Raw genomic sequence first — 18,726 nt, 5'->3', positions numbered from 1 at the left:
GCCTTTAGGCACTAGGTACCTAGACACAGCACCTACTTCCTAAGGCAGGATGACATGTTGGGAAAGCAGGTTCAGCATAGTTTTAAGATAAGAAGTACGTTACCTAACCTAATCTTATGCTTTAACTTTGGAAGTTACCTAGCAACTACCTTAGACTTTCGTAGTAACTCCAACACGTAATCTCTTTACGAACTTGCAAGGTAACTTAATTGCCTGGAAACCATAAAAAAATGCCCCTTCAGAGTAGTCGGGAGACAGCTGCCCAATCTATAAGGGAGGTGCCAAGAGAAAGGAGTTACTACCAGTATCGTCACTATTTGCCTTACCTACCTGGTAGGCACCCAGTCCCTTACCTCTTACTCTGCAACACCACGTTACTTAACCATAACACATGATCGTATATCTTTTTTTTTTTTTTTTTTTTTTTTTTTTTTTTTTTTTTTTTTTTTTTTTTTTTTTGCAAAACGCACAACGCCAGGCAGCCCCTTATATGATCTCCCCTATAGTCCTGATAACATTGTATTCTTCCTTCATTCCCAACCCATATACGCTGCTAAACATCCTCCCCAGTTGATTTGTTAATACATTGTTCGTATTTTGTTGACTAGGTCGAGAAAAAAGCCTGCTTCAATAAAATAACATAAATAAACATTAACAAGGACAGAAAAACTCCTGGTGCTAGGTTAACACATTTGGCTCCGCCGACACGTTACGCCCCTTATCAAAAACAACACACATTCCTTTGACCATTTTATATAAACAGAGCTCCCTCCTTTCCCCCCTTCCCCCCTTTGTCCAGGACCTGGAAATAATTCACATTGTTACTACCACAGCCACTACCAATTTCTGCTGTTGACCATTTTTATGTCCTGCACTATTCCTTTCCTTCCCTTTTCTTTCCCCTTCCATCCTCCCCCTTTTTTTCTCCTTTCTTTTCTCCGAGCAGCCAGTCGTTCAGACCCTAAACACTCCCCACAGCACCAAGCGCAAGCCCCGTAACCGCGGCGGCAATAACCCACACGCTGCTCCAGGCCGCCGCGCCAGGGGTTTCGACACCCTTGATGGTGAATAGCGTCTGGATGAAGGTATCCACGCCTGAGACAAGCATCAGGAGCGCGGTGCGCTGGATGACAACCTTGGTCGGCGCGCTCCAGCCCCAGAAGTTCCAGCGGACCGTCTCGCCCAGGGTCGCGGTGGTCGGGTTGAACGGCTCTTCCTTGTCCTTAGCCGTCGCCCCGGCGGGCGTGAAGATGAAAGCGCGGGCCGCGAAGCCTAGCACCAGTGTCACGGGGAGCAGGCCGACGTACGTGGTCTCGTGCGCGGAGGCGACGGTGGGCAGGCTCGTAAAGTACATGACGAGGTACGAGGGCAGGTACGTCGCGTACGCGAGGAACAGAGTCACGCTGTAGATGGCGCCCGCGAGCAGCGTGGTGAGCAGCACGATGGGCCGGTCCGTGACGATGTCCGCGTTGGGCGCGTGGCTGGGGTCGGCGTGGACGGTGGAGAGCGGCCGCAGGAGGCGGAAGGGGATGTAAGTAGCGAGAGTCTCGATGGCGAGGGTTATGAGGAGGGCGTTACTAGGCACCTGGTAAAAGGTATTCAGGAGGTATAGCTGTTATAGCTGTTAGACTTTGCTTCCTTCGGCGTTGGTAAATCTATACTTACTAGAGGACCGTGGGACAGGATATTCAGAGCTGTAATATCGTAGCCGTCGAAATTACCGAACCAGGCCAGCGCGAGTTTAAATCTACCAGAGAGGCCAAAGAGATGAGTAAAGTGTCCGTTGGAATTACGTCATGAATGCCATCTGAAGCCAGATACTCGCTCCAAATATTAGCAAAAAAGTGCAACTCACACACTCCATCCGGTAACAATCGCAACATCATCCCAAGTAGTCAGGAGCCTCGTGTGCGGCGCGATTGGACCCTTTGTGTATCGCCACGTCAACGAGTAACCAACCGCAGCGAGCGACAAGCTCAAGATGGTTACAAGCGGGAACTGAATCAGCTTCGGTAGTTTGGACGGCGCGCTTCTAGGCCGGGAAACTTCGCGCTTCGGAGGCGGGATGACGGCCGCGGAGATAGTCGGCGCCTCGACCTTGGTGATGGATACAACAGTCTGCCTTGCCTCAGCCGCATGTTCCTCCTCGCGAGTCTGTTTTCTGGTCCGCATTTTTTTTGTCTGTCGGGCCTGTTTTGTACCGTTGTAGTAGGTAGGTAGGTACCTAGACCTATAACCAATGCGAGGGGGAAGAAAAGAGAGGATAAAAAGGTTGTTGACAATAAAGTATTAAAGGACGCGAGTAACTAAATACAAAAATACAATATTAACGCGAAATACAAAACTGCTATATACCGTGTTAAGAGATCCAAGCCTGATTTGCTCACGTGCTGAATGTATTATTGAAGTTGACTAGGAATAAGTCGCGATAGGTTGTTTACAAGTGCAAGTTTTTGTTGCTAATTGAGGTAACAAGCTTAAAAAGAAAAGGAAAAAGGAAAAAGCTACAAATGATGATACCGTAGAATGGCGGGGGCATAGGTAGTGTGGGGAAACTCTTTAATAGGTACATGTACTTTAGCACCAGAAAAGTGACGTCTCCGAACAACAACTCTTGAGAAGGTCGCCTTACTTGCGTAGTCTACGTACCTGCTAATAGGTAAAAACCCCACAAACCGGCTTGGATCGACAACAAACCTCGCTTCTCAAAAAGGTCTTCGGGTCCTCGATCTTGCTCATTTTCTTCTTCTCTTACTCTCGAATTCTCCTCCTTGTCCCTCTAATATTCTATGTGAAAAAAGGTAGAGTTGTTAAAGCAACTCTCCCTGAACTTATATCATGTCTTCCGTTGCCTCGCCGGCTCCGTTTGCAAACCTCCCCGTACCAATCTGCGTTCACATGCAGATCATCATCACTGGCATCATAACTCCGCAGCTCCGCTACCTCAAGCATAGTCGGCACTTGGTAATAATAAATCCTGGAAACCTACCGCCTACTATTTATTAATAGGTACCGAATATCCCAACTGCATTTGAGATTTAAGCATATTCCAGTAAGTCAAAATTTTCGTTTGAATAGGTTTTCATTCATAGTAAACAAATGGGTGTTTTCGGCCCCGTTAATAGACATCACACGCTTTGCTTAATGAAACCCATTTTCCCTACGGTTTCGACATGTCCGGGTGTTCACTCGACGCTTTTCTCCGATTCTCACTTTAACCTCTTGGAGTATGCCTCTGAGTATTCGTACCTAGAGTTCTCCATTCTTCGGTGCTGAGATTTCGGCAGCGGAGCGGAACCACCTCGTTTACAGGAGTTGATATACGTAAAGCAAAGAAGAAAGAAATAACCAGAGCCATTCATCGTTTCGTGCCGTGTCTCCAGTGAGCGAACGAGCGATCAACCTCAAGTTTAATCCTCCATACGGCCAAACATCATATCGTCGTCTTCCTCGCTACTTCGCGCCCTCGAACGTCGTTCCCCTTCGTCTTCATCCACTATACTGCTTTCGCTGTCTTCCATCTTCACGTCTTCGGTGAGGCGGAGCTCACCCCGGGTAAAGCTTTCAGGCATCTGCCCTGATGGAAAGCTGTTGATAAAACTCGTGCTAGCGAAAGCAGCGTGATCGAGATATTGAACGGGTAATGGAGGTACGGGAGGAGCATCTTCAGGAAGCCTTGAATCCCGCGCCCCCCCATTGCTGTTGAAGCTGCAGCTGAGTAATTCGACTGCTGCTGCGAGGTCGCGATCATCTTGGCCCGTGCTATTCATTCCTGAAGAAGGTGGACGTCGGTCCGAGCTGGCATGGCGAGCGTGGCCGAATCCATACCCGTTTGGCATACTGCCTGAGAAGAATGACCCCGAAACGGCCGATTGGTACGATCGTGCAAAGCCACTTCCGTTGCTGTCCCTCTTGGGAGTTGCATGGTAACCAAAGCTGTTCATCGTCCCGAATGTGCCTAGATGTGGAGGCGGAGTGGTATCGGCTGAACTACGACCATCATGGAGGTCCGAGTACCCAGAGGCGGTGGAAGAAGCTGATTCGGGATCGCTGGCAAAGTCTTTGGCCGAGTCTGGCGGAGTTGTCGTCTCTGTATTCATGGCGACGAGAACCGAGGCCGCTTCGAGCAATTGAACTTGTTGGTGCTTAGATATAAGCAGCTTGGACGTGAGAGACCACTCGGGAGTATGTTCCCACCTGGCAAGCAAATTCGTCAACAAAAGTCCACGTTCATTTACTCAGGGTTTAAGGGTCTCGGCCAGTCCTTGCTTGCACCCCGGGGAAGGGAGATACTCTATCCGCAGGCCTGGGCAAGTGAATGCATGAAGGAAGCAGTGGGCAAGAAAATGGGCACCAACAAATGCTTGGTCAAGCAGCTGCTATGCTTGTATCCTTTTCCGCACTTGTCGCAGCGGAGTTCAATTCGGTTGCTCTTCCTACCCTCTTTTGTCAGCGGCTGACCGTCGCTCGCTCGCCGTACACGAGCTTGTTGTGAACCCGGCTCCCCTTCATCGGCGGACATGTCGTTCGAGGAGTCATCGATAGCATTTTCTGTGCCTTCGGATTTCATATTCATCTCGAACCTATGGGTTGGCAAGCTAGCGGGCGGGGAAGGTAAGCTGCCTACGATGGCAGATCGGGTGGGGGTAGATTTGGACATAGTACCGCGACGGGAATTGACAGCGATGGGTAACGGTCCGATTTTATCTCCCGCTTCTTCGAGAGCCGCCGCGACGGCTGCGACGTTGGCAGCGGTGCCACTCATGCTCTTCCGGCGTGTTACGCGGTGAGTGGCATTGAAGGCGCCGGACAAAGCGGAATATGTGTGGGAATTATTGCGTGAATGGGACAATGGTCTCGAAGCGCCCAAGGACGACGCCGAGGCGGAAGAGATTGATTGACGGTGTTGAGTCAATGGCCTCGTTGGTGTTTGCATTTCCTGGAGTGATAGACACAAGTGATCAGCACGACTATCCTAGTGTTGGGGGGGCAGGCTATGCGGGCTATGCGGGCATGCTAAGTAGAGGTAATATAATGTAAGGTGAGGTATGTGTTAGTGGAACTTTGTTGGTTACCTTGGAAGAGGCCATTGCCGACCACGTAGAGAATGAAACGACAAAATGTTGATTGCGAGAAATTTATTTATCCTTTCTGAGGTACAGCTTGTGTCTTACTAGGTGAAGAAACTATTCAAAAATGGACAAGAAAGAGGAAGCAAAAAGCAAAGCAAAGAGGGTGTTCGTCGGCAATGGTGGGTGGACTAAAAGAGGTATTGGCTGGATATAGGGTCTGATGGTTGGAGGACGGACGTTGGAAAAGAAAAGCCGTCCGATGATCTGTAATAATAAAAATAATAAAAATAATTTTTTTTTCTTTAACCCTTGGAAAATTGAAGAAGGAACAAAGATCAGTCCATTGCACAAAAAAAATAATTTTTATGGATTTCAAGTGCGAAGCAACTGCGGATAGGTATGTAGGTACGTTTAGGCAGGTACGGATAAGACAGTACAGTACAATAGATGCCTACAATACAATACCTGGGTTGGGTACGATAAACCTAGAAATACCAAGTTACATCACGTACAATACCTACCTCCCTCCCCCTTTGGTTCGTCAAGTGGTCAACCCGAGTTGAATTATGTAATTACTAGGTATTAAAAATTGGCTTTACATACTATGTAGGTAGGTACATAAGGTAGAAACTGCGCCTTCATTTTTTTTTCTTAGCCTGGTTATTACTTTCTCTACCTACAAGATTGTACTAGTTATGCTAGGTATGCCGGATGTATGCTAGAGGTACACAATTAGAAAAAGCCTTAAAGGTTGGGCGTGTGCCATGTGGTATGTTGAATGGTGTGGTAGTGGTCATGGTGGGCTCAAATGCTCAAATGCTCAAATAGAAGTTGTTCACCCCCCCTCCCCCATTCAACCATTCGGCCCCCCCATCTTCCTTCCCCGTCCTATCTTTCTAGGTGGAATCCACCAGAGTGCATTGGAACATTGAAGTTTGGAAACATTTAACTAAGTACTTACACTAGCGAGGTACTAACCACCTAGGTACATAACGTACCTACGGATGAGGTACCTACATATTACAGCATAACGCACGCGCTGCGCGATAACTAGATAACTAGGTAGGTACAGGTTAGCGCGGGCCCCCTGTACCGAATAGCGGCAATCTACGAGTTTGGTGCTAGCTGACTGTTGGACAAGCTTCAATTCCGGTTCAGGGTTCTGCCAGGCACGACTCCAAACTTGGAAACAAGCGGGAGCGGCGTAAGAACGGACGAAAGTCCAAACCTGCTTTGACGAATTGTCAATCAAAGGCGGATCGATATAGGGGTAGGGAATTGGACACGGGAAGATGAATAATTGCATCTGAGTACATAGTACGTATATCTAAGTGCATCAAGATTGTAATGACAGGTGGGAAAGGATTAAATATATCTAACCTAACTACACATAATTTCAATTGAAAGAACCCCCTTAGGAATCAGTAGGGTTAGGTACAGGGGAGATAGATAGCATAAAGCTTTGACTACCACCTCGTATATTCAGACGTGATTATTGATATACTAATACTATGTACGTAGGTGACTGACTATATATCATACCGCATATAAATCAGAGACATAAAAATGACAAAAAATGGCCGATTTCAAGAACTAACCCAGGCCAGGATAGATCTAACATTGTCATGTCTGAAATAGGACGTAGTAGGGACGTAGCAGGAATTCAACTGCCTACTTTGCACATTCCTGCTCGCACGTGGATAGCTTCCATGCTTGAATGGAAGCTGGTAGAGGTTAGGTAGATTCTCTAGCCCTGGAGCCCTGCATATTCCTACGTCTAGGTAAAGATAGGTAGGCACCTAGGTAGCGGGGCCAGACAAATATTACTAATTAATACCTAACATAAAGAGGTAGGACGCGGCTTTCGAACTCTCATCAGAGTCTCTTAGGAAAGGTTAAGATGTAGGCAAGTAAGTTATCGTGAGGTTACTGAGCGATACGCAGTTGCGTGCCAGTGTTTATGGTTTATGCGGCATTTGCCTATCATAAAGCGACAGCAGTAAATCCGTTGTGCACATCTGTATTAACAAGTGGCAGTATAACGTGGCATATCATTCTCGAACAACGGGCTCTACCTATGTACCTATGTACGAAGTACATTTGGGATGTACGGAGTGATGCCGACCAGGGGGTACGCGCAATAAATAGGAGGGAGAAACAGGGGGTGGCCAGTTATTCTTACATTAGTTACCCATAAATACACCCCCTAAGAAGATATTAACATATGGTATTGTACAATACTTACATAAAAGTTGGAGCTGCTACCATATGAATTCCTAAAAGCTGAATCTACCTAACTATTTGAGAATCATCTGCTTATAGACACGTATTAAGCGAAAAATAACAAAGGACATCGTCAAGTTAGTTTATCTAAAATATAATATACATAAGCATCCATGAATGCGTATTAGTAACATATGCTTTGACTTTACTCCACTCCTTCTAGTTGGTAGCAAGACTCCTTGTAACCCTTGTAACCCTTGTGACCGGGCCGGGTCTATAAATTGACCAAGGACCAAAAGACCTTTGACCCCGGACTGCGCGGATCAGCGCTACGATCGTAGGCGCGTCACCTGGCGGGTAAGATTCAATTTTCTCCCCCTAATATTTCCTAGAACACCACCTCCATAATAAAGCTGCTAAGAATATCTGGCTGTGTACGCGATACTCGGTACTTCGTATTCTGCCTGTTTGATTTCAAAGAATTCCTTTTTCTTCAACTGTCAAGAAAAGTCATATCTTACCTGGCTTATCCCCGTTTACGTAGTAAGCGATATGAAACAAGTATATTAATGCGCAGTTGCATAAAGCCTAACAGACTTCTAAAAGTGCGGTCATAGAAGCTTCGAAATAATTACTATGTATGTGAAGATGGAGGAGGGGTTTGAATATCCGTACGAGATAGATACACTAAAGGTAGTGGTTACGCAGCATGAAACTAAAGTCTGCGCTACAAGAGGTATTGAAACACAGTGCTATAGAATTACCCTTACCGTACTTACCTAGGTGGTAGACTGTATTTCAGCCATACATTATGTAGAAGCGGCACTGAAAACATTACCTCAGCTACAGAGAGGCATACATATTTTACGCCAATAAGAAGCATTAATTCACTATTAATAAAAGGACGAAAACAAACCTAATGGTTCATTATGGTGAGTATCCTAACTGACATTGGAATAACAGAGCTTAGGGAATAGATATGCTTCTCAAGAAAAAAAAAACGTTCCACGAGGTCAGCGAGGCCATTTGACCTTTCCGGATGCAGGTACTTACACGCACCGGTACATGGCAGAAAATTTGGAGAAACAAAATTCACTATTTACACCCCGGCCGTGTTTTCTTTACACTATACCCAGGTCGATCTCATTGGATACTAATAATGTATATATTACATAATTATTTAAGGTATTTTAGCGTATTAATAAGGGTTTATTTAATAATATATATTTAACTTAATATATTAAATTATATATATATAATAATAAATAATTTAAATTTATTAATTAAATAATATTTTTATATAATTTAATTAAAATTATATAAAATTACTTTAAATTATTTAAATTATTATTTTTCAAAAAGTTATTTTAAAATTTATTTATATTAAAAAATATTAAAACTTTATTTTAAATTTAAACGTAATTTTTTTAATGATTAATTTATTTATAAATTATATAAACGGTTTAAAATTTTAAATAGCTCGAATTTTTAAGCGGCTCAGCCATTTTAAGCCGTAAATATACGGTAAAAAAATTTTAAACTGCTTAAATAGGTTTAACGTTTAAAAATATAAGCGCGATGTTTTCCATTTACGGTATAAAGCGTTTCAATTTTTTGAGTCGTACATAAGCGGTATATATACGGTTTAAGAAACCCCCCCCCCCCCCCCAAGATGCTAAGGTACCACTACATACAATACAACCTACACAGATGCGCATTGGGTAATCAACGAAACGGTGGCTTATGCAAAGCAGTAGCAGTAGGTTATGTTATGTACTATTACCTATGGTGTCTATCATTCAACTCTCTCTATCAGATAAAAGAAAATCCGAGTTCTTTCTATGAGATTCGAACGCGCTCCTACGAATGAGACCTTGCTCAACGATACAAATGGACGATACTCTCCAGCACAGTTAAAGTAAGGGAGAAATTTCGACCACAGGATCAAAAGACCACAGGGCTAGACTCAGATTTTAGAGCATCCTCGCAGCTCAACTTTTTTTTTTCTATCCAGCTCCTTCGACACAAAAGTGGACAAGGAATTTACTGGTCTAGACCATAAGAGATGCATACCAAACAGCTTCTCGCATCTCGGTATTAAAATTTGTCCAGCCGATGAAGGAAAAAAAAATAAAAAATTCGCAGGTTCCCAGACCACGGCTCGTCTTCTCCTTCCTAAGTGAACCATAGCGTCCGCCACCGTGACAGTCCATTCATTTTCCGACTTGCACCATCCGGACCAGTTGACGCGGGGTCTACCATCTAAACCATCTGCGCTCTCTTGCCACGGACCAGGTATCGAAAGAGTATCATAACAGACAGACAGACAGACTGAGGTATCGACATTGTCGTCCTGTTACCCTCTTGTTATATCTTTCGGTCCACATGATTCGTTATCTTCATTTTCATTCTAGTCCACGATAATATCATCATTAGCCAATGGAAGTGTCTCATAACTCCATGGTTGGCGATAGGGTACGGTACTACCCTGCCAAGGTCGAGGTTTAGTTCACTTATACGCGATATACTTCAACAAGTGTCTCGAAGACTTATTGCTAGTTCGGCCATTTACATAGTAGTTGGGCCGCTATCTCCTTATTACGATAGATATGATCAAGCCGGTAAACAAACCCTCGCTAAGGATTTCCCGAGCCCTTATTATTCGCTATAGCTACCAAATAGAGACGCGGTTGGACAGGTAAGCTCGCCATATCAAGGTGAAGTATACCAAGGCCCCAGGTTCTTTTCAATTTGGAGAATATCAAAATATATTAAACCCTAATTCGCACGCACCACACGACAACTTAATACCTCGAGTGATACTTGGTTTTTACTAGTGTATCCAGCAAACCGGAGGGCACCGACTCGGTCGTTTTTAGCCTTGATTCCGTATTTCGCTCGCCACTATAAGTCAACCTATCGACGAAGAAGTGGTATTAGGGTTAACGCCAGGTTTCTTAGCCTGTTATTATTAGTCTAAGTATACTATAATACTACACTCGTTAACTGCCTAACTAGCGTATATCGAATATTTGCTACAAGTAGAGAACGAGTTCGTTTAAGAGGACAATTATATAAGTCCTAATATCTCAAATAGAGTGAGTGGACAGTGCGATTTCCAAACCAAAAAGAAAAAAAAAGAAAAAAAAAACTTTTTCTGACATTATTCCAAGGTACACTACTTACCACCTCGGTATTGTACGATGTCAGCTAAGCAGCATCACGCTTCCATATGATGGCAGACATTGAACGTCAAGTGACTCCGAAAGCTCATACTATGCCTTATTGGGATAACGCAAAATCAGCAGCTGACAACGGATGTTAAGCGCATAGCATCGAGTTCCCACAGTTAAGGAAATACTTGGGATGAAGTAGCAAGAAATGCGTTCCAAGTTAATTTCAATATTCCAACTAACCAACCAAGCAGCCAAGTATTTGATGGACCCAAAATGCAATGATTTTGACAAGGCTACGAGGACAATACGAGCTGTATCGAATTCCAAAGCTGGAAGTAGTGCTTCCGTTTCGAGAATTTGTCGATCAAAGGATCAACACCGCCTTACCCGTCCTACCCGGTTGCGCATCATTTCACTAATAAGATTGACGTCGGCGCTCGAAACCACATATGGAAATGACTAAATGTACGTGTACACTATCTAACTATACACACGCCGGAGCGCGAGAGAAGATCCTTTGCAAATACCTATGTTAACTAACTTAACTACCTAAAGGTACGTACTAACCGAAGAAGTTTAAAGAGTCACCGTCTCGCAGAGCCGCGCAATAAGCCCCGTTTCTCTGCTGCCCACCAAAGGTCGGCCAGCCAAACATATTCGAACCCGTACAATAAACTCCGAGTTATCTGGGGCTTATGTAGAATCCTTAGGTTTTAGTGCGTACATACGAGCCAGTATGCATATCTATACAAATACCTACCACACACACGCTCACTCACACACAGGCATGGACACATGCCCATACCTACCTAGGTAGGTAGGTAGGTAGGTACATTACATATAGTTGCCGCTCTATTCGACCAGACGCAGGTACATATATGTTATAAGAACGCCGGCGCAACCCGTAAGGCTTAGTACCTGAATCCTGTTCCGTCTGAGGATGCACAACGGTGTCTTGTGTGCCCACCGAGCTGTTCCTCCGCGTGTTGTGCTGACTGATATATCATTTATAATACCGATAGATTTCCTAGGAACGATCGGATACTAGCAATGTAACTTTTGCCAGGTCCACTCTTATTTCCACCTCTTTGCAAGGTCGATTTGTTATTGAGGTAGGCATACCACTTACTTGAATAAATAGTAATAGTTAACGGAGAAGAAAACTGAATTGGGTACTTATTATCATTAGTGTTTATACTTCCCATTTACTAAACTTATATATTTCTGTTCGCTTTGAAATCTGTTATAAAAAAGCGCAAACGATCTTGATAGGCCATATAAGATCAACATCGAAGCAACTGCACTATTATAGTCGATATCCCACCTTGCCCACTTAGATAGGTACCTACCTAAGGTAAGGCTACATGCAAGCGTCTGATCACAAACTTGGAAGAGCCGAAGAGGAAGGTTAGTTGGATGCGATGCCCCTCCATGACGTCGTTCACCTTACCTACGTAGTACCGGAAATTCGATTGGGTTAAGGTAGGTTGCACAAACAGACAAGGCAATGGTCACACGAACGCAGGCAGCCGCTCCCAAACAACGTCCTAGCAAGTTAAAGTCCGTCTCCGTTTCGTTTCAACACTGGTAAGTACATCCATGGATGTAATTTATCCTAAAGCATTCTTAAACTTTAAATGGGGAGAATTTTTTTCAAATTTTTTTTTTCTAAATCGAGATCGCCACCACCATCACCCCGCATCCCATTTTAGTCGTTCGCGCGGTCGATTTTTTAATTTAGGTACCTAACTTGCTCACGAACATCTCGAATTGACAACCTACGTGCTCGGTACCCCCTCACTTTCGGTAGAGTAGTAACTGTTTGTTTACTGGATTTACTAGCAAGGCGGAGCAAGTTCTCCAACTATACATCTATATAACTACCTACCTAACCTAAACAAAACAAAGCACATTAACTAAAGTACCTGATATATACTACTGCTTTCTACCGCGTTACGTAGGTGCGGACGGGCTCGATGTCGGATGCGGTGTATCGTCGTAGCGGCCGGGGCGGCGCCGGCAACTTCTACTCGCAGAAAGATATCGATGAGGCGGCTAAAAGAAAGTCGCAGGTAAGGGATCTCTCTTGGTTTTAGTTCTTTTTTTTCTTTTTCTTATATTCGATCGCGTCTTAACTAAGGACGGGAACCATCCGTAGGACTTAGAGGCGCAGACACCGCAAACCCGCGCCGACGACGAGCCGCTCGCAGACCCAGCCGACGGCCCCGCGCAACCCGCTGCGACTCCCACCGTAAGCTCTGCCAGCAACGGCGCAAGGACGTACGCGCGCGCCGGTCGCGGCGGCGCGGGAAATTTCGTCGATGTTCCGTCGTCGTCCGAGGTAGCTACGGTTACGGTTGCTGCTCCCTCGTCTACCCCCACAGCCCAGGACCAGGCGCACATACAACCGCCGAGGCACTCGGGGCGCGGGGGAGCAGGCAACTGGACATCTGAGCACGCGGGGGCGGAGCCGTACGACCAAGAGCAAGAGCGCAAGCGCCGCGAGGCTCTCGACGCGCACATCTTACAGGATATCCGGGACTCGCTGCCGCAACCGCCCAAGATCCACTATATGCACGGTCCGGGTCGGGGACGGAAACCGGATCTACCTGCGGTCTAACCGGGCTGGAAAAGGATCGTTAAAGAATTGTGTCGATATTCACGAAGTAATTTCTCTCGTTGAAATCCTACTGTCAGGACCAAGCATTGTGGTCCATATACGAAATGGATAATACGTAGGAAGAGACACCATCTGAAACTCTAATGTCATATAGTATATCTCGATCGTATACACCCCCTGATAATGATAATGGTAATACACAACGAAGAAAAGGGGATCATGCTCCATTATGATTTATAGTATCGGCAGTAAACGAGTCAGACACGAACCCATCTCCTCACAGGAACCGGGCAGGCCAAAAGTATGTGTGTGTTTCATTCATTTTGTGGAAAGGAAAGGAATCAAAATCCTAGAATCCCCCAAACGCCATGGCATGCAGAAGAAACGAAACAACAACCCTCCCATACGCATGAACGCCACCACTGTCCGTGATCTCTTTTTCTCTTCTTCTTTTTGGGGCATCCTCATTCGCGCGACCTTCCTCTCGTAGTACCTTTACCGTTCTTCTTCCCTCGCCCCGGAACTGTAGGTATGTATGACTTCCCCCTTTTCGTAGGAGCGAGAAGAACGTGAATTGCGAATTATCATCGTTATTACCGTAACCGTAACCGTCACAGTCGACTCGCTTACTCGGAATCCACATCCATACCACCCTCGTCCTCGTCCTCGTCCTGTCCCATAGCCTCGACGCCCCCATCCACGCGGACCCGCTGCCGCACCTTCTCCTTGCCGAACACCTTGGCGCTCTTCTTCTCCGCGACTGCCGCGTTCCTCTCCAGCTCCTCGATCTCCTCGGGCTGCAGGCCCTGCTCCTCGGCGAGCCTCCTCTTCTCGCTGCCGCGCAGCCGGGGGAGCAGGTGGGCGTGGTCCTGGACGAGCTTGCGGTCGGCGGCGAGGTCCTGGGCGCGCTTGCCGGCGCGGCGGCGCTTGGCGAAGACGCGCTCGCGCTTGGCGCGGATCTCGGCGACGCGGTCCATGGCGCGCAGCGTCTTCTGCACGAGCTCGCGGTCGTAGCGGACGGGCACGTTGCGCCGCGCCGCGAACTGCAGCGTCGAGTCCACCGTCATCTCCTTGCCCGCCGCCCGCCGGAACGCCTTGGTCCACCGCAGCTTCCGCGGGTTGCGCTTCATCACGAAGTTCTTGTGGCACTTGCTCCGGCAGAAGCGGAATTGCTTGGCGTCGTTGCGGCAGAACATCTGTAGGAGGAGAGAGAGAGAAAGGAAAATGGGTTAGAAATTCTGATTTGAGGGAGGCATGGAGGGGAGGATGGATGGATGGATAAAATTGGAGGGGATACTCACAATTCCCTTGCCTGGGTAGGCAGGTCTACTGCAGAAATAGCACGTCTCGATCCTGTAGGACAGCTAGTTAGTAAATACGATCACGTCTGTTTTTCGCATAACGAATCGAAGCCATTGAGTCTCGGGGTTTCAACGGTAGTTCAAGATCGAAAAAAAAAAAAGGAAAAAAAAAAAAAAGAAGAACTTTGACGGCGTTCAAGTACAAATATTCGAAAAACCATCATATGACAAATAAATTTCCAAAAAATAAATATTTGTTAGGACGTACCTCATCTTGACGGTAGACGAGCCTCAAAACAGACTTCGTTGACAATGTTGGAGATGGTGTATGTATGTATGAATCGGGACAGAGAAGTCTGGTATTTCGTGGCGGCCCCTCCGAAAACTTCATACCGAAATTTTAATGGGTCCTCTGGTCTTTATCGGGGATCGATAGGCGCTGGATTAACTTTATAACGCCCGCAATCTGCCTGCCTAGGTACCTCAGGTTAGGTACAAACTCCCGTCAATTGCCATCTATCTCCCTTATCGATAAACGGTCCCGCAGGCAATTCTACCATGAGGTCCGTGCGTTTATTCGAAAAGAATCGCAATGCGACCCTCATTCTACCGATCGACATCATACTAAATACCAAATATAATACTCTTTTTTTCTTTGCTCCCTTTTTTTCCCACTCCCTTCGCCAACCGATTTAACCCCCGTCACCATGGCCTCAGCACTCGCTATCGGAACCGGCGTTGCGGTTGCCGCATTTCTCGTACGCATATACTTCGTTACTTGCCTCTTATATACCTAATATATCTACCCATCTACCTTATGTATCTCAGGTATCTATCTACATGCGCATCGGCTAACGCAGAACAACGCAGGGCCGCGCCGGACTCGTCGCATGGCGGCGCTCTCGGGGCGGCGTCGGAGCGCTGGGCAAAGCCTTCTACAAAGGCGGTTTCGAGCCGCGCATGACCAAGAAAGAGGCCACTCTCATCCTGTCCCTCAAGTACGAACGAACGCATACAGCATTGCCCACGCTTACAATGAACGGTATTAGCTAACAGAAGCTTGTGTGTGTGTTTGTTATTAGTGAACGAGCCGTCACGAAGGAGAAAGTCCGAAAGGCCCACCGGACCCTCATGCTCCTGAACCACCCCGATCGAGGCGGAAGTCCTTACTTAGCTACCAAGGTCAACGAGGCCAAGGAGTTCTTGGAGAAGAATAGTTAGCATTAGGCAAATCTAACGAAGCCCACACGACTTGCAACGTGGTCACGATCCTGGTTCTACCACAAAATGTATAATACCATAGCATCCATGGAGCGATGGCGTTTAAGGTGACTTAAAAGGGATTTTATTTCATTTGGGCTGTATATTGGTTGTATATTTTATCTACAGTATCAATACTGCCCCATCTTGGAGCAAAGTCTCTTCTCAAACTGCTTTCTTAAGTCAACCCTCAGTCCCAGAGCTAAGGTGGTTATGAATTGCCCTTTTCTTCATCCTTGCCTGCCTAAAGGATAGTTTCCCAAGCGTCTGGCGATGTCGATGTTGGAGTGGGGAGGCGATTTGCCGGGTGCGCAATGCTCTGTGGGGGATTGGTCTTGAAGATTTAGCATCCGAAACGGAGCTCTGCTATTTTTTTTCTTAAACGCCATAGCAATCATAGCCTGCAGTGTGTATGTTGCATCGTTGCCCGCGTTGTGAAGGTTGTAATACGACAAGTTGAAATATTCGCACATGGCGCCGAGGCTACGCCCTATACCCGAATCTTTAAACTGATAGAACATCGGGAGCGTGTCGATCGGATTATGGGTCGTCTGAATAACCTGTGGCACCTTCCAAATATTGTATCCGAGCTTCGTAATGTATTCTAGGTCTCTATCGACATCGTGTCCCACTAGGATGACTGGCCTTTGATCATCAGACTTGTCGTCTCCGATAATCTTGCCGATTGCCCTATTGACATGGTTGCGAGAAATAAACTCAGAAACCCTAAAAAATGTAAGCATAACTATTCATTCCGAGTGGAGAGACCATACCCGAAGTTAAATGACATGGGACGCCCGTTGACAAATCTGTGATTGACCATGTGCTTATTCTCCTCGATTATGAAGTGGTACGACTTGATTAAGGGGAACCATCCATGGCCGTCTGCACCAGAAAGAGTGTCTGCAATGTCCCGAGTGTCAAGGACTGCTAGGCCGACTTCTGTGACTGCGAGCGGTGACAACTCCCATACTTCAACGTCCACGGCGATAAATCGGACGGAGTCTTCTGCTTTGGAAGGTGTTGGCGTGTCCACTTCCGAATCGGTGGTCATAATATCTAAGCATGGTTAACTTCACTGCTTATGGTTGCCTGTATGATTGTCGTACTCACGCTTTTCGAGAGGCTTTCGAAGCTTGAGGTAACTCTGTGCTTCATCAATCAACCGCCCACCAATAAGCGCGTAATGCGACTTTTCCTCGTAGCGATTTTCCCCTTGTGGCTTTTTCTCGTCAGGTCTTTTAGACGGGCTTTCCACATCGAGTTCCTTATACAATTCATCAATCTTCTTTCTGTACTTCTGCAAGGCATCGAGGGTGAGCTGAGATAAATCATCTACAGGCAACCTGTGAGTTTTACGTGTAAGCTCTCTAAAGGCGTCCCGATGAGAAGCGCGGCCTAGAAAACGGGGAATAGGCGTGCCATTCTCTCCGAACGTGACGAAGAAGTTGACGCCGGGTCCGTCCTTCGGAACTTCGAGTTGCAATCCCAGATGGGCGCTGATAATCTTGAGATATTGCTGGAATTGAGAACTAGGGACAAGTAGAAGAGGTTCTCTATCCATTGTGCCAGGATATGGCAGACAGAAACTACAGGAATGTTAGCATATATAAGTGCTTAGATCGCCTAGGATATGGTAATAAAAGGGCATGCATACAAATCCCAACAATGTTTTTCAAACAAAGTCAACTTAAGAAACTTTTGTACCTAGATTCAAATAAGCCACTTCACAAATAGGCTATAGGTACGACGATACTCTTACCTTTTTTCTTTGACCGATGTCGACTATGAGACGGGGGTAGTATTTGACGAAACGCCAGGGGCAGAACTCTTGGTCTTTGGAAGACTGGCCTCCCATAACCATGGCGGAGACAGATTCCAAGGCCACGTTGTTGGGGCTGGGCGGAATCAGCTGTTGGGTTTCTATCAGATAGGTACCTTAGTTAGCTAGAGCCGTAGCTAAGATGCCTGGGTTGTTAGGCCTCTGGAAGAAGTAGGGATGAGAGAGGCAAGTTTGTTTTTTGCGCGCTTCGCCTGATGTGGTGGTCTTCCAGAAAATACGGTACCTAATATACCAGATAAAAGGGGAATTATAATACGCACCTTTGCCGGGAATATCATTCCCTTTAAGGATGCTCATCTTGCTCGGGTATAGCTGAGGAGTACCTCGTCAGACTTAGACTTTCGCTCGGAACTTCGATTTAGTTATGAGGAAGGCAACTAAGGTAGGTACTAAGGTAGGTAATTTTGGAGTGGAAGAATTTGGGAGAAAAGGCGTCAAGACGCAGGCACGGAAGAAGAGAAGAAGGAAAAAGGAAAACGTACCGGACGTCTTGAGCGCAGGTAAAAGTTGGAAGGTAAGTTCGATGCTCTCCATCTTCTCCATGCTAGTACCTTATGTACAATACGGTGCTTTCCCATCTCTGGGCTCTTGCCGTCAACAAATTTACGTACCCAACAGGTGCACCTTCTTTTCCCTTTTCTCCCTTTTCTCCCTTTTCCATACACACTGCAACTACCCGTCTTCGGATAGATGTGGCTGGTCTGGCAGCTCGGTAAAGTACCTAATGTATGAGGTACCTAGGGTGTCAAGTAGAGGTATGACGCCATTCGCAATCTTACCCCAAGTACCTACACACACAACGTATACAAGAGGAATGCTTATAGTTAATTAGTAAGTATCGACACTTATTGATAACTACCTAGGTAGGTACTTAACCTTCTTTCATGAGTTCGCAGCTTCGAAATCGGGACGCACATCTCATTAAAGGTTGGTTAGGGAATATTGAATAACAGGTACCTAGAGCCAAAACAGTTACATGTACACATCGAATCAGGATCGAATGCGAACGGTGAAAGCAAGGTTACATTAATTGCTACATACCTAATGTATGTACTTCAGTGTGACACAACGCCTCCTTCCTTAGGTACAGTCTACAGGTACCTTACCAATAACATCCAGTTAATGCACAAAGTGTTATGTAAGCACAGAGCTTTGTTTGCTCCGGTTCGCTTTACACTGCAACAATTGCAACATTCTCCTATTTATTTAACAGGTACCTTAGGTGTGAAAT

General features: G+C 46.1%; 6 protein-coding genes across 6 annotated transcripts; 2 read left to right on the top strand and 4 right to left on the bottom strand.

The window, feature by feature from the left end:
* Window positions 1-771: 771 nt before the first annotated feature.
* Window positions 772-2,635, bottom strand: F4812DRAFT_327157 (uncharacterized protein). Its single transcript, XM_047931525.1, has 3 exons — window positions 1,856-2,635; window positions 1,666-1,747; window positions 772-1,612 (listed from the first exon to the last, which is right to left on the bottom strand). Exons 1-3 carry the CDS (start codon window positions 2,170-2,172, stop codon window positions 962-964), a joined length of 1,050 nt encoding a protein of 349 aa, XP_047791681.1. The 5' UTR covers window positions 2,173-2,635; the 3' UTR covers window positions 772-961.
* Window positions 2,636-3,343: 708 nt separating this feature from the next.
* On the bottom strand, window positions 3,344-5,186 carry F4812DRAFT_327155 (uncharacterized protein). Its single transcript, XM_047931524.1, has 2 exons — window positions 4,359-5,186; window positions 3,344-4,197 (listed from the first exon to the last, which is right to left on the bottom strand). The coding sequence occupies exons 1-2, from the start codon at window positions 4,934-4,936 to the stop codon at window positions 3,411-3,413; spliced, it is 1,365 nt and encodes a 454-aa protein (XP_047791680.1). The 5' UTR covers window positions 4,937-5,186; the 3' UTR covers window positions 3,344-3,410.
* A 6,841-nt stretch (window positions 5,187-12,027) lies between these two features.
* Window positions 12,028-13,296, top strand: F4812DRAFT_422826 (uncharacterized protein). Its single transcript, XM_047933705.1, has 2 exons — window positions 12,028-12,543; window positions 12,630-13,296. Exons 1-2 carry the CDS (start codon window positions 12,448-12,450, stop codon window positions 13,089-13,091), a joined length of 558 nt encoding a protein of 185 aa, XP_047791679.1. The 5' UTR covers window positions 12,028-12,447; the 3' UTR covers window positions 13,092-13,296.
* F4812DRAFT_422821 (ribosome biogenesis protein RLP24) lies at window positions 13,297-14,763 on the bottom strand. Its single transcript, XM_047933704.1, has 3 exons — window positions 14,661-14,763; window positions 14,393-14,444; window positions 13,297-14,287 (listed from the first exon to the last, which is right to left on the bottom strand). The coding sequence occupies exons 1-3, from the start codon at window positions 14,663-14,665 to the stop codon at window positions 13,718-13,720; spliced, it is 627 nt and encodes a 208-aa protein (XP_047791678.1). The 5' UTR covers window positions 14,666-14,763; the 3' UTR covers window positions 13,297-13,717.
* A 336-nt stretch (window positions 14,764-15,099) lies between these two features.
* Window positions 15,100-15,613, top strand: F4812DRAFT_457900 (mitochondrial chaperone; the record flags this gene model as incomplete). The annotated part of the gene is made up of 3 exons (XM_047937252.1): window positions 15,100-15,150; window positions 15,263-15,390; window positions 15,475-15,613. The coding sequence occupies 3 exons, from the start codon at window positions 15,100-15,102 to the stop codon at window positions 15,611-15,613; spliced, it is 318 nt and encodes a 105-aa protein (XP_047791677.1).
* Window positions 15,614-15,644: 31 nt separating this feature from the next.
* F4812DRAFT_326799 (uncharacterized protein) lies at window positions 15,645-18,488 on the bottom strand. The gene is made up of 8 exons (XM_047931523.1): window positions 18,372-18,488; window positions 17,978-18,312; window positions 17,756-17,807; window positions 17,415-17,575; window positions 17,310-17,359; window positions 16,766-17,241; window positions 16,426-16,711; window positions 15,645-16,378 (listed from the first exon to the last, which is right to left on the bottom strand). Exons 2-8 carry the CDS (start codon window positions 18,071-18,073, stop codon window positions 15,883-15,885), a joined length of 1,617 nt encoding a protein of 538 aa, XP_047791676.1. The 5' UTR covers window positions 18,074-18,312; window positions 18,372-18,488; the 3' UTR covers window positions 15,645-15,882.
* Window positions 18,489-18,726: the final 238 nt, after the last annotated feature.

The sequence above is a fragment of the Daldinia caldariorum genome (assembly GCF_022478825.1).
Source record: "Daldinia caldariorum strain CBS 122874 unplaced genomic scaffold F4812scaffold_5, whole genome shotgun sequence".
NCBI classification, from domain to species: Eukaryota; Fungi; Ascomycota; class Sordariomycetes; order Xylariales; family Hypoxylaceae; genus Daldinia; species Daldinia caldariorum.
Note: the sequence above shows the minus strand (reverse complement) of the source record. Positions and strands in the feature narration are given on the sequence as shown.